Source organism: Diceros bicornis, chromosome 18, assembly GCF_020826845.1.
Source record: "Diceros bicornis minor isolate mBicDic1 chromosome 18, mDicBic1.mat.cur, whole genome shotgun sequence".
Lineage (NCBI taxonomy): Eukaryota > Metazoa > Chordata > Mammalia > Perissodactyla > Rhinocerotidae > Diceros > Diceros bicornis.
In genome coordinates, this window is record NC_080757.1 from 2,127,105 (window position 1) to 2,138,827 (window position 11,723).

General features: G+C 59.1%; 2 protein-coding genes across 3 annotated transcripts; one reads left to right on the top strand and one right to left on the bottom strand.

Annotated features, from left to right (window-relative positions):
* The first annotated feature begins 218 nt into the window (after positions 1–218).
* MAPK7 (mitogen-activated protein kinase 7) lies at positions 219–5,435 on the top strand. Of its 2 annotated transcripts, XM_058559581.1 has the most exons (6): positions 219–1,008; positions 1,669–1,834; positions 2,476–3,554; positions 3,663–4,312; positions 4,718–4,851; positions 4,997–5,435. In XM_058559581.1, exons 1-6 carry the CDS (start codon positions 777–779, stop codon positions 5,148–5,150), a joined length of 2,415 nt encoding a protein of 804 aa, XP_058415564.1. In that variant the 5' UTR covers positions 219–776; the 3' UTR covers positions 5,151–5,435. The 2 variants fall into 2 exon arrangements, with proteins under 2 accessions (XP_058415564.1, XP_058415565.1); XM_058559582.1 differs by lacking the exons at positions 219–1,008; positions 1,669–1,834 and adding an exon at positions 1,841–2,378.
* A 176-nt stretch (positions 5,436–5,611) lies between these two features.
* Positions 5,612–9,858, bottom strand: MFAP4 (microfibril associated protein 4). The gene is made up of 6 exons (XM_058559585.1): positions 9,628–9,858; positions 8,360–8,438; positions 7,931–8,085; positions 7,343–7,439; positions 7,083–7,265; positions 5,612–6,701 (listed from the first exon to the last, which is right to left on the bottom strand). The coding sequence occupies exons 1-6, from the start codon at positions 9,670–9,672 to the stop codon at positions 6,454–6,456; spliced, it is 807 nt and encodes a 268-aa protein (XP_058415568.1). The 5' UTR covers positions 9,673–9,858; the 3' UTR covers positions 5,612–6,453.
* Positions 9,859–11,723: the final 1,865 nt, after the last annotated feature.

An 11,723-nucleotide genomic window follows, 5' to 3' on the forward strand; every position in this document is an offset into this window, starting at 1 on the left:
GATGGAGCCGATAGATGGGGATGCGCGTGCGCGCGCACGTACGGCGGCGTTGCCTTCCGTTCACGCGGCGCCCGGGGCTGCCAGCGCGCATGCGTCAAAGGGGCGGCGCAGGGCTGGGAGCGCAGCCCTGCGAAGCGCGGAGCGCCCTTTGGGCGGCTCCCGCTGGCGAGCGGGACAGCGGCGCGCGCGCGCGCGCGCGCGGAGGGGCGTGGCTTCCTCTGCCGGCAGGCTCGGATTGGACGCAGCAAGTAGAAAGGGTGGGAACCTCGTCAGAGGCCGCCCAGCGATTGGCCAGAGGCTGGAGAGAGCGTGGTCTTGGGAGGCGGGGCGGGGCACCGGCGGTGCAGGGCGAGACGCCGAGGTGGTGGCGGTGGCCTTGAATAAGTGAGCGAGCGGCTCTTGGAGTCCCTCTTCAGTGGGGCGGGAGGCCGGGGAGCCCCGGGAGCCCCCGAGAGCACCGAGGAGGCGTCAAGGGGAGGCGCCTTTCGGTGAGTGCGGCCGAGAGAAGCAAGCGCCCCGCCCCTCCCTCTCTTCCTGGACCGCGCCTCGCGGCGCCTCCCCCCGCCGACCCTGCGTTCCGCCCGGAGCTGAGCTCGGGCGCCGGGTACCGCGGTGGGGCGTCTCATACGGGCCAGCCGCTGTCTTTCGCCCCCTCCCCGGCTCCGGTTGGCTCAGGGAACTCGGAAATCTCTTGGTCCTGCTCCCCAGCCTCACCGAGGGGAAACGGAGGCCCGGGGGGGTGGGCCCCTCCTCTCCCGCGTCTCCACACAGAGGCCATGGCCGAGCCCCTGAAGGAGGAAGACGGCGAGGACGGCTCCGGGGAGCCCCCCGGGCCGGTAAAGGCGGAGCCCGCCACCACCGCTGCCTCGGTAGCGGCCAAGAACTTGGCCCTGCTCAAAGCCCGCTCCTTCGACGTGACCTTTGACGTGGGCGACGAGTATGAGATCATCGAGACCATCGGCAACGGTGCCTACGGGGTGGTGTCCTCTGCGCGCCGCCGCCTCACCGGTGAGCTCCCGCCGGGCGCCGCCCACCGATGGGAGCCCGGGCCCGCGAGGGGGAGAAGCCTGCCCCGGACAGCAAGGAGAGCGGGGTGTAGATCCTGGTCCGAGTCAGCAGAGCCGGTCCGGTGCCGTCCGGGGGCCAGGCGCTGGTGGGCATAGGCTCTGGAGCTCTGGAATGGTGGTGGTGCCAGCCCGTCAGCCTACTTCCTCAGCAGATGACGATCCCGGTTAGACCAGGATGGACATCTCGTCCTTGGTTGCCAAAAGGGAAATGCGTTCTGGAGCCGGAGACGGGCGAGGGCTTGGTGGTGGGAAGGGTGAGGCCTGAGATGGAGAGGGAGTGGGCAGGTAGGAGGAGCACAGGCATTAGCAGCTAGGCTGCTGCTGACTAGCTGTGCAGCCCCCAACAGGTTACTGAGCCAAGGTGTCCTTAACTCTAACTCTGAGCTGTTAGTAGCTGCCTGGGGGAAGAGATGTGAGAGAAAGTCTGATGGTTTATGTAAAGTGCTTAGCACAAGGCTTGGCACGTAGTAGATGCTCAGTATAGAGTAGCTGTTGTTATTTGCATCCTGGAAGGGGTTATTTGCGTACTGAAAGGGGCCTTGTGCCACGCTGCACCTACCCCAACATACTAGATGGTATCTGCCTTTTCCCTACTCCCCAGGCCAGCAGGTGGCCATTAAGAAGATCCCTAATGCTTTTGACGTGGTGACCAATGCCAAGCGGACCCTCAGGGAGCTGAAGATTCTCAAACACTTCAAGCACGACAACATCATTGCCATCAAGGACATCCTGAGGCCCACCGTGCCCTATGGGGAGTTCAAGTCTGTGTAAGGAGCAAGGATGGGCGAGGGAGGCAAAACTGGGTCCTTTTCTGAAGGCTGGGCCATATTGCTGAAGTTCTGGAAGGGCAGCTGAACCTGATATGCGGCAGGCTGGGAAAATTCCCACAGTTCCAGGACCAGTGCACTCTTAGGGCTTTGCCAGGGACAACTGTGATTCCTCAAGAAGAGTACAGACAATTTTATAGAATCTCAGTATATAGGATAGTAAACGTGGGACATTCGTACTATAACTGCACCCTCCTACTCCCATAGCAGATTCACTAATCAATCACAGAACACTTTCCTGCAGAAAACGGACAAGCCGTCACTGTTTTCATCATAGTCTTTCAAGCAGGCACTACCAAACAGTGGAGATGACCCCCAAACTAAACCTATTTGGCCAGCCCTGGTTTAATCCAACCCCGTCTTTTCTCTGATGGGGAAACTAGGTCTGGAGAGAAAAGCGATTTAACTTCACTTAAGCTCGTGGAAAAGTTGTAGAGATTCTAGAATCTTCATACCATGCCATTGGGCCTTACAGAGTCCAAGGGTAAGGCCATTACATGTTTGAAGCCGGGAGGGTGTGGTGAGGATGGGGCTGGAGTGTGGGTGAGACATCCCATGCCTGTCTCCCCTGCCCCTTCCAGCTATGTGGTCTTGGACCTGATGGAGAGTGACCTGCACCAGATCATCCACTCCTCGCAGCCGCTCACGCTGGAGCACGTACGCTACTTCCTGTACCAGCTGCTGCGGGGCCTCAAGTACATGCACTCAGCTCAGGTCATCCACCGCGACCTCAAGCCCTCCAACCTATTGGTGAATGAGAACTGCGAGCTCAAGATTGGTGACTTTGGCATGGCCCGCGGCCTGTGCACCTCGCCTGCTGAGCACCAGTACTTCATGACTGAGTATGTGGCTACGCGCTGGTACCGTGCCCCTGAGCTCATGCTTTCACTGCACGAGTACACGCAGGCTATTGACCTGTGGTCTGTGGGCTGCATCTTTGGTGAAATGCTGGCCCGACGCCAGCTCTTCCCAGGCAAAAACTACGTGCACCAGCTGCAGCTGATCATGATGGTGCTGGGTACCCCCTCGCCGGCTGTGATTCAGGCTGTGGGGGCTGAGAGGGTGCGGGCCTATATCCAGAGCCTGCCGCCACGCCAGCCTGTGCCCTGGGAGACAGTGTATCCAGGGGCTGACCGCCAGGCCCTCTCACTGCTGGGGCGCATGCTGCGTTTCGAGCCCAGTGCCCGCATCTCCGCAGCTGCCGCCCTTCGCCACCCCTTCCTGGCCAAGTATCATGACCCTGATGATGAGCCTGACTGTGCCCCACCCTTTGACTTTGCCTTTGACCGTGAAGCCCTCACCCGGGAGCGCATTAAGGAGGCCATCGTGGCTGAGATTGAGGACTTCCATGCGAGGCGTGAGGGCATCCGCCAGCAGATCCGCTTCCAGCCTTCCCTGCCACCTGTGGCCAGTGAACCTGGCTGCCCCGACGTTGAGATGCCCAGTCCGTGGGCTCCCAGTGGAGACTGTGCCATGGAGTCACCTCCACCAGCCCCACCACCATGCTCTGGTCTTGCACCTGACACCATTGATCTGACCCTGCAGCCACCCCCGCCAGCCAGTGAACCAGCCCCTCCAAAGAGGGAAGGTGCCATCTCAGACAACACCAAGGCGGCCCTCAAAGCTGCCCTGCTGAAGTCCTTGCGGAGCCGGCTCAGAGGTGCTTGTGGAGGCCGTGGCTTGCCGGGGGGTGGCGTGGCGGAGGAGGGACTCCCGACTTGGACAGGGCCACAGGCTCTTACCTTCCCCCTGCCCATCTTCCCTGCAGATGGCCCTAGTGCCCCCCTGGAAGCTCCTGAGCCTCGGAAGCCAGTGACGGCCCAGGAGCGCCAGCGGGAGCGGGAGGAGAAGCGACGGCGGCGGCAGGAGCGTGCCAAGGAGCGGGAGAAGCGGCGGCAGGAGCGGGAGCGCAAGGAGCGCGGAGCCGGGGCCTCTGGGGGCCCCTCCACTGACCCCCTGGCTGGGCTGGTGCTCAGTGACAATGACCGCAGCCTGCTGGAGCGCTGGACTCGCATGGCCCGGCCCCCAGCCCCCACCCCAGCACCAGCCCAAGCCCTGGTAACAACAGCCCCCCCAGCCCAGCCCACCAGTCCTCCTGCTGGCCCCCCACCACCACCTGCAGGCTCCACCCCTACTTCTACACCACAGCCTGCCTGCCCACCCTCTGGCCCTGTTCCCCACCCTGCTGGCCCTCCCGGGCCCATCCCTGGCCCTGCTCTTCAGACCACCACTTCCTCTAGCCTCCTGGCCCCACAGTCGCTTGTGCCACCCACTGGGCTGCCTGGCCCCGGCACTCTGGGTGTTCTGCCTTATTTCCCATCTGGCCCACCCCCTCCAGACCCTGGGGGAGCCCCTCAGCCCTCCACCTCAGAGTCACCCGATGTCAACCTGGTCACCCAGCAGCTGTCCAAGTCGCAGGTGAGGAGAGGCCCAGGCCATGGGCACACCTGGATGCGGGCCCAGGGAAAATGGGTTTGGGAAGTCCTTGCTGTTTGTTGGGGACAAGGGGACGGGAGAGTTTTGGTGTGTCCTTGTTCCATGAAAACAGAGCGAGAGATGGGGCTTTATCTCTGTGAACTCGTCCCCTTGCTCATAGAGAGGCATAATGTTGATGAGCAGGTTGTCGGGAGACAAATAGAAGCTTCCTGGGAAGTGCCTGGCCTGGAGATGGGCCCTGGTCAGCACTCAGTGATTGTCGAGGCTGGTGCTGTCACCCATGGGTGTCCAGACACAGTCACGGGCAGCATCAGGACAGGGGTGCCCTGCAGACCTTGGCCTGCTCTTGATGGTGCCTGCGTTGTAACCTGCCATCGTCCCCTGCAGGTGGAGGACCCCTTGCCCCCCGTGTTTTCGGGCACTCCAAAGGGCAGTGGGGCTGGCTATGGTGTTGGCTTTGATCTGGAGGAATTCCTAAACCAGTCTTTCGACATGGGCATGGCTGACGGGCCACAAGATGGGTAAGATGGCTGGACCAAGCTTCTAGAATGAGGCTGTGGGTAGGGGTTCCTGGTGCAGGGGGAGCCTGCCTGTGGGATGGGCAAGGAGCCCCTAGGCTGATAGTTCTTCTCCCCTCCACTCTCCCCGCTTCCCTTTCCCCTACAGCCAGGCGGACTCGGCCTCGCTCTCAGCCTCCCTGCTTGCTGACTGGCTCGAGGGCCACGGCATGAACCCTGCCGACATTGAGTCCCTGCAGCGTGAAATCCAGATGGACTCCCCGATGCTGCTGGCTGACCTGCCTGAACTCCAGGAGCCCTGAGGCCCATAGCCTGTGCCTTGCTGCCAGGGGCAGACCCAGCTCCAAGGCCCACAGGAACATTCTCGAGGGCTGGAGCCTTGGGCCTGGCAGGGGAAGCTCGGCTTGGATTATTCTGCAGGTTCATCTCAGACCCACCCTGCAGCCTTAAGCAGCCACCTGAGCCACCACCGAGCCATCAGGAAACCCCTACTCCCCGAGCGATCTTTTTCAGTATTGTATTTTTATTATTATTATTATTATATTATTATTATTATTATTATTATTACTGCTACTACTATTACACGATGTTTTTGCCATCGAAATGAGGCTTACGAAATATAAGGTTCCCTTGAGCGCCTAACTCCAGGTGTTTCTTTGGAGTTGAGGGCAGGGCGCCGTCAGTAAGGGAGCAAGGAGGAGCCAGGCCCCCACTTCTGGGAGCCAAGCAAATGCATTTGCATGCACAACAGCCAAAGCCAGTTCGTTAAGGTCCTGAGGTTTATTGAGACCTCCAGTCGCCACCCGTTTCCAGCCCCACAGAGGTGGTCCTCTGCCCCCTCACATGGGCAAACTCAACCCCAGGGCGGGTAGGGGGACCTCATATCTATGCCTGTCTTGGTTACGGCTGTTTTAGGGTGGTGCGGTAGCTGTGGGGAAATAGAGGTTGGTATTGAGCTTTGGGGGCCTGGGACAGGCAGGCAGGGGAAGCTGAGTATGACAGTGAGATGGACTATCTCACTGGGGGTCCATGGTGCTCACCATTGGGGAATAAGTTGGTGAGAGGGAGGTGAAGGATGGGAGTGAGAGAACTCTGAGAACAGCCAGGGAGAGTCCTGGGGTGTGGCAGTGGTGGCTACACGCAGGTGGCCTGGTGCACACTGTGGCTGTCGGTCAGACTGTACCAGCTCAGTCTAGCATGCTAGGGTGGCCCCAGATGGAGGAGTCCACAGTAAGGAAGCTGTCTAAGGTGGAATACAAAAGCCTATAGCCTGGGAGAGCAGCTGTTGGCTCTCAGCCTTTGAGATAGTCTCACGGAGCCCAGCCAGGTCCAGGCCAGGATGGCTGTGCCTGTCATGAGGCCTGGGAAGCTGCTGGCATCTGAGCCTCAGGTGGAGGGGAGCAGAGGGCTGGCTTAGAGATGGAGGCCCTGGCTGCGACGAGATCAGTTAGGCCTAGAGCCACAGGCCCCCTGTGAGAAGCAGGTGCTAAGAGAGCAGCAGAACCAGCGTATTGGGCCCTGGGGTGGGGCAGGGGCGGCAGAGGGAGCACTGGTGGAGACCTGGGGCAGCCAGGCAAGGGTTGGAGCCTGAGTGGGGCCAGCCCCTCAGGCCCGCCGGATTTTCATCTCGGTGCGCTTAAGGGAGTAGTAGAAGCCCTTCCACTGGGCCCAGTTGATGCCATTGGCATAGGAGAGGTGGGAGCCACCCAGGTAGAAGCCATTGAGGTTGGCGAAGTGACAGCTGCGGAACCAGAAGGCTCCCGAGGAGAGGGCCGCACAGTTCTGCACGAAGAGGTCCTGGTCCCGGTCGAAGGTAGAGAACTTCTGGCCACTGTGATAGGACAGGGAGTCGCCTGGTGGAGGAGAAGAGGGATGAGGCTGCTGAGGCTGGGAGCTGAGCCCGAAGCTGGCAGGGAGGAGGGTGACGGCAGTAATGAGTGACGCTGTGAGAGATATCACGTGCCAGCCTGGCGGGATGGGGCACCCTCCCTGAGCCAGATGTTGGGTAGCTGTGCTTCTGCAACGAAGAGCAGCATCTCCCCACGGGGCTGCCTGCAGTGGAGCAGACTCGGCTTCTCCTCAGGGCCGAGGCCCAAGTGGGTTGGGGGCCAGCGTGGCCCTTCCAGGCCAGGAGGGGAAAGGAGGGGCCTGAAGGCGGTTAGGGGCCAACTGGGCAGTGCCAGCCCTGCCTTCTCCCTCCACAGTCCCTCCTTAGGCTGGCAGGAGGGGGATACCTGCCCCGCCGTCTTCGAAGCCTGCTACGTAGAGGGTGTAGCCGTCCTCCTCAGCACTGACCGCATTGGGCGAGATGGAGAATTCGGCATACTTGGCAGAGGCCGTGTTGTTCTCAAAGTCTTCCAGGTCCACTCGTAGCTCGTACTTCTGCTTCAGCGTCAGGAGGTGCATGTTCTGCAGCCCTGGGGAGGAGGGGCAGCTGGTCAGCAGGGCCCTGGCTCTGGGGCAGCCCCCCCAGCCTGCCTGGGCCCCACCTTACCCAGCCAGTACTCCCCGTCGGCTCTGCCGAAGCCCAGCTTGTAGTCATTCCAGCCCCTGAAGAAACTCACCGAGCCATTGAATCTCTTCTGGAAAACCTGGAGTAGAGAGGATGGGCCTAGACGATCAGGGGTCCAGTGGGCAGGGCCCTCACCCAGGCACAGACCCTGTGATGCTGAGGTGGTTTGTTAAAGGACTGAGCTGGGGGCCTAAAACAAGGCGCACGCTGGCATCAGGCCCCTCAGTGAGCAGCTGCTGAGTGCCAGGAAGAGGTTAAGAGGGAGGTGCTCTAGAGTTCAGGCGCCTGAGTGTGAGTTGTACTGGCTGTGTGACCTTGGGCAAGTTACTTCACCTCTCTGGGCTTCAGTTCTTTGTCTATAAAATGTATCTTCCTCCCAGGATTATTGTGAGGATTACATGCACTAACCTACCTTAAGCTCCTGGAATCCTGTGTTGGCAGCAGCTCACAACTATGCCATGGGTATTGTTATCCCCATTTTAGAGATGAAGAAACTGAGGCTCATAGAGGTGAAGCTTGGTCACACAGCTGGGACTAGAACCAGGCCTCCGTTCCTCTCCTCCCACTCACCGTCCACTTCCCGCCCGCAGTGGTCATGTCACAGAAGACGGGCACAGGCACGCTGGGGCCCGAAGGGTAGATGAGGTACACGCCATCCTCTTGGTAGCCCTGGGAGTAGATGTCGTCGCAGTCCAGGGGCTGCTGAAGGCAAGACTTCTCCAGAGCTGGGGGGCGGGGAGGGTGAGGAGAAGGGGACTAAGGCATAATGGGCACCTTGTCACCCCCAGTTTGCCTCCGTCCCTGGGGGCAAGGTCCTCTGTCAGGAGAAATGGCACGATTTCTTTGAGAGGGGTGTGCTCGAAGATTGTCTCGTCCACCTGCCCCGTTTCACAGAGGGGGAGATGGCTGGGGTTCAGCCCTGAGGCCCGACTCCCGGAAACCTGGCCTCTCTTGCCCAGCCTGGGGACCGGGCTGCATTTGTGAATGTGGGCTGCTTACCGTCTCCGCGGATCCCCGAGATCTGGGGGGCGCAGGGCGGTGTGGAGAGGAGCAGCAGGAGCGGCAGGGCCAGGAGGGCCTGGCGACAGGAAAGCAGGGTCACCCCACCGCAGCCCCTCCCTGGCCCCAGAGCCCCCCTGCTTTTTCTGCACTTGCCACATCACACAAACCACCCCCTGGCAGAATCCCCCTACCTGCCCTCTGGCCCCTCTTTCCCCTCCCGAGAAACCCCCTTTCTGGGACATGCCCAATGCCCTCAGAGCTTCAGAGTTTCGACTGAATCATGAGAACTCCCTGTGCCTTCGCAGCCCCCTCTCTGGCCGGGGCCCCTCCACAGTGGGCTCAGTCCTCAGTCCTGAGTCCTCCGCCCCAGGCCCGTACCTTCATGCTGCCAGTTCAGCTCAGAGCGGCCGGCTGTCTGCTGCCCCAGACTGCAACCGCCCAGAGTTATGTGCTGGGCGCAGGCCAGCCGCCCCAGCCCCGCCCCTGTAGCTGCAGAACCCTCCCTCTCCCCCTCCCCCGGCACTGGACCAGCATCCGCTCACACTGTCAGGGGGGCCGGGGGAGGTGGGGCTGGGCCAGAGGACCACCTGTGTCTCATTAGGCCTGTCAGGAGCAAAGCGCTGCAGACGTTAACCCCCTGCTGGCTCAGACTGCTCCCTGGATCCCCCTGCCACCCGCCCCTGGGACCTGTGGGCCCCCTGGCACCCCCAGCCTGTCCCCTGCTTCCTGATGGCCCCCCTGCAGATGTCTGTTTATTTTCTCCCTCTCCTTCCCTAGCCCATGTTTCATCAGGCTTTGGGGGAAGGCTGAGCAGTGGTGGGGAGGGTGTGGGTATGCCTGGGTTCTGGGGAGGGGAGGCCCATTCTGGGGGAGCATAAGGCTGGGGGGGCAGCTTCGGAGCTCTTGATGTGGGATCTGGGCTGGGGTGGGGGTGGGGGCCAGGGGCAGCAGGGGCCAGGCCGTCTCCTGGCAGGGCTGGGACATTTCTGAGCCATGAGCACAGCCTGCAGACGTCCAACTGCTGTCTGCCCCAGCTCAAGCCAGGGCCCCTCTCCAGCCCCCTCGCTCCGGCCCCTCAGGCCCCCTCCCTTCCCCTCCCACAGAGTTCCCTGGGCAATCTGTCTGGCTCACACACCCAAGCATGGGACCTCTCTTGTTTTTCTTCACCTCACCCTACCCTCCTTCCTTCTTCCAAACCCCTCACCTCAGACTTTCCCCTAGGCCCCTCTCAACCCGTGTCTATTTCGTCAGCCCTGAAAACCCACCTCTTTCCTTCTTGCCTCCATTGAGCTTGTTCGCCTTCCAACCATCCCTTAGGCCTGTCCTCTCCTTTCTCCACTCAGGTCCCGGGCCTCCTTGGAGCCTCTCTCCAGGATGCTCACTGCCCCAGCCTCCTCACAGATCTCCCTGCTTCTGGTCTCCTCCTCCTTCCATCCTCTGCACAGGCTGCCAGAACACTCTTTCTAGATGGCTGCTCTGGTACCGCCTGCTTACAGCCTCCGCCGGTGGCTCCCTATCACCTCAGGGCTGAGGCTAAATCTCTCACTTTGGACTTGAGGGGAATTTTAAGTCTGGCGCCACCCTACCTGATGGACCTTGTCCCTTATTGGCTGTGAGTCGTCAAGGACAATCTAGCCAGGCCAGACTTCTCACCATGGAGATTCCCCTGCCGTTGCCTGCTCTGTTTCCCTGTCGAGCCTGTCAGTCTCCTCCACTTGGCCATGAGTGCGGTGGGCAGGGTCTGTGTCTTGCTCCTGCACACTCAACACCCTCACAGAGCCGGGCACAGGGCAGGCCTGGCACGTGCATTCATTCACAGATCAAGTGTCTTTTGAGCACCTATTTTGTGCTGACTGCTGGGGATACAGTATCTGCCCCCAAGGAGTGGCAAATACAGGCTTTAGAATGCAAATGTAATGTGTGTTATGGAAGAACCTTTGCTGAGTGGATGAACAAATGCAATATGCAGAGGCTCAAAGTAAGAAAGCAGCTCTGGCTCTGGTCCCCTCTTCTCGCTCCTGAGTCAATAAGACTGTGACAAGCCCAGTCGGCCTCCTTGGCTTGGTTCTGTAATTGCCGGTAGGAGTTGCCTCTCCACAGTTGTGTCATGTCCTGGGGCTTCTGGAGCCAGGCTGCCTGCATTCAAATCCAGGTTGTGCCACCTGTTAGCTGGGTGACCTTGAACGAGTCACCTAGCCTCTCTGTGCCTTGGTTTCTTCCTCTGTTAAATGAGGATAGTAATAGCATTCTCTTCAAAGGGGAGTGGCAAGGATTAAGTAATACATCTCAAGTGCTAGAACAGTGCCCACAATTAGTAACTATTTAGTAAATATTAGCTATCATTATCATAAATTTAATGGTTGTTCTTACATGAACGGATTGTCTTCAACACGATTTTTTGTGTGTGTGTGAGGAAGATTAGCCCTGAGCTAATATCCGATGCCAATCCTCCTCTCTTTTCTGAGGAATATTGGCCCTGGGCTACCATCCGTGCCCATCCTCCTCCACGTCATATGGGACGCTGCCACAGCATGGCCTGACAAGCAGTGCATCAGTGCGTGCCTGGGATCCGAACCTGCGAACCCCGGGCCCCCGCAGCGGAGTGCGCGCACGTAACTGCTAGGCAACCAGGATGGCTTCCTTCAACACGATTTTTATCCTTGTCTGTGGAGGAGATAGTTGCCTGCCTCTCGATATCCATTCTTCCCTTAGTCCTGAGTAGTAAGATCCTGATTTTTAGCTGGACTGATTGTCCAGCCTCCCTTGGTGAGGCTACATGTCTGAATTTGGGCAACAAGATGCAAACAGAAGTGTTGTAGCAGTAGACAGTGATTCCCTCTTCTTCCTGCCCTCCGTCCTGTTGCTGGGCGTGATGGCTGGAGCTCCAGCTGCCACCTTGGACAGTGAGAATGAGGCCCCGTCGGGGATGGTGGAGGGGTGATCAGGAAGGAGCTGGGTCCCTCACCACTTCGTGGAGTGGGTCCAAGGCCAGCTCTGGACTGCCCTTCTCTAGGCCTCTTTTGTATGGAAGAGAAAGAAACTTCTAGTATCTGGTTAAGTCTGTTGTTTGTTTCCTGTTACACACAGCTGGATCTGATCCTATTACATCTCTCCTTTCAGCAAATGCCAGCTAATTTTAGCACCAGCTACAAAAAGGAAAATAATGAAAAATCAGTCGTCAAAACAAACAATAAAACATGTCCTAAGTCAAGTATCAAAGACTTTTGCAGAATACAACTAATAAACAAACATAGAACCAAAAAAAAAAAGAAATGAGAAAGAATTAAGCAATGAGGTACCAATCATATTTTGCCTATTAAAGTAGTTTTTAAAAGAACTTAATGATAACGTATGTGGATGT

Coding starts and splice junctions, on each gene's coding strand:
- MFAP4 (XM_058559585.1), bottom strand. CDS start 9,672: ATGGTTGGAAGGCGAACAAGCTCAATGGAGGCAAGAAGGAAAGAG. Junction 8,439..9,627: donor TGGAGGCAAGAAGGAAAGAG/GTGGGTTTTCAG, acceptor TCCTGTCGCCAG/GCCCTCCTGGCCCTGCCGCT. Junction 7,266..7,342: donor CGACGGGGAGTACTGGCTGG/GTAAGGTGGGGC, acceptor CCTCCTCCCCAG/GGCTGCAGAACATGCACCTC.
- MAPK7 (XM_058559581.1), top strand. CDS start 777: ATGGCCGAGCCCCTGAAGGAGGAAGACGGCGAGGACGGCTCCGGGGAG. Junction 3,555..3,662: donor CTTGCGGAGCCGGCTCAGAG/GTGCTTGTGGAG, acceptor TCTTCCCTGCAG/ATGGCCCTAGTGCCCCCCTG. Junction 4,313..4,717: donor AGCAGCTGTCCAAGTCGCAG/GTGAGGAGAGGC, acceptor CGTCCCCTGCAG/GTGGAGGACCCCTTGCCCCC.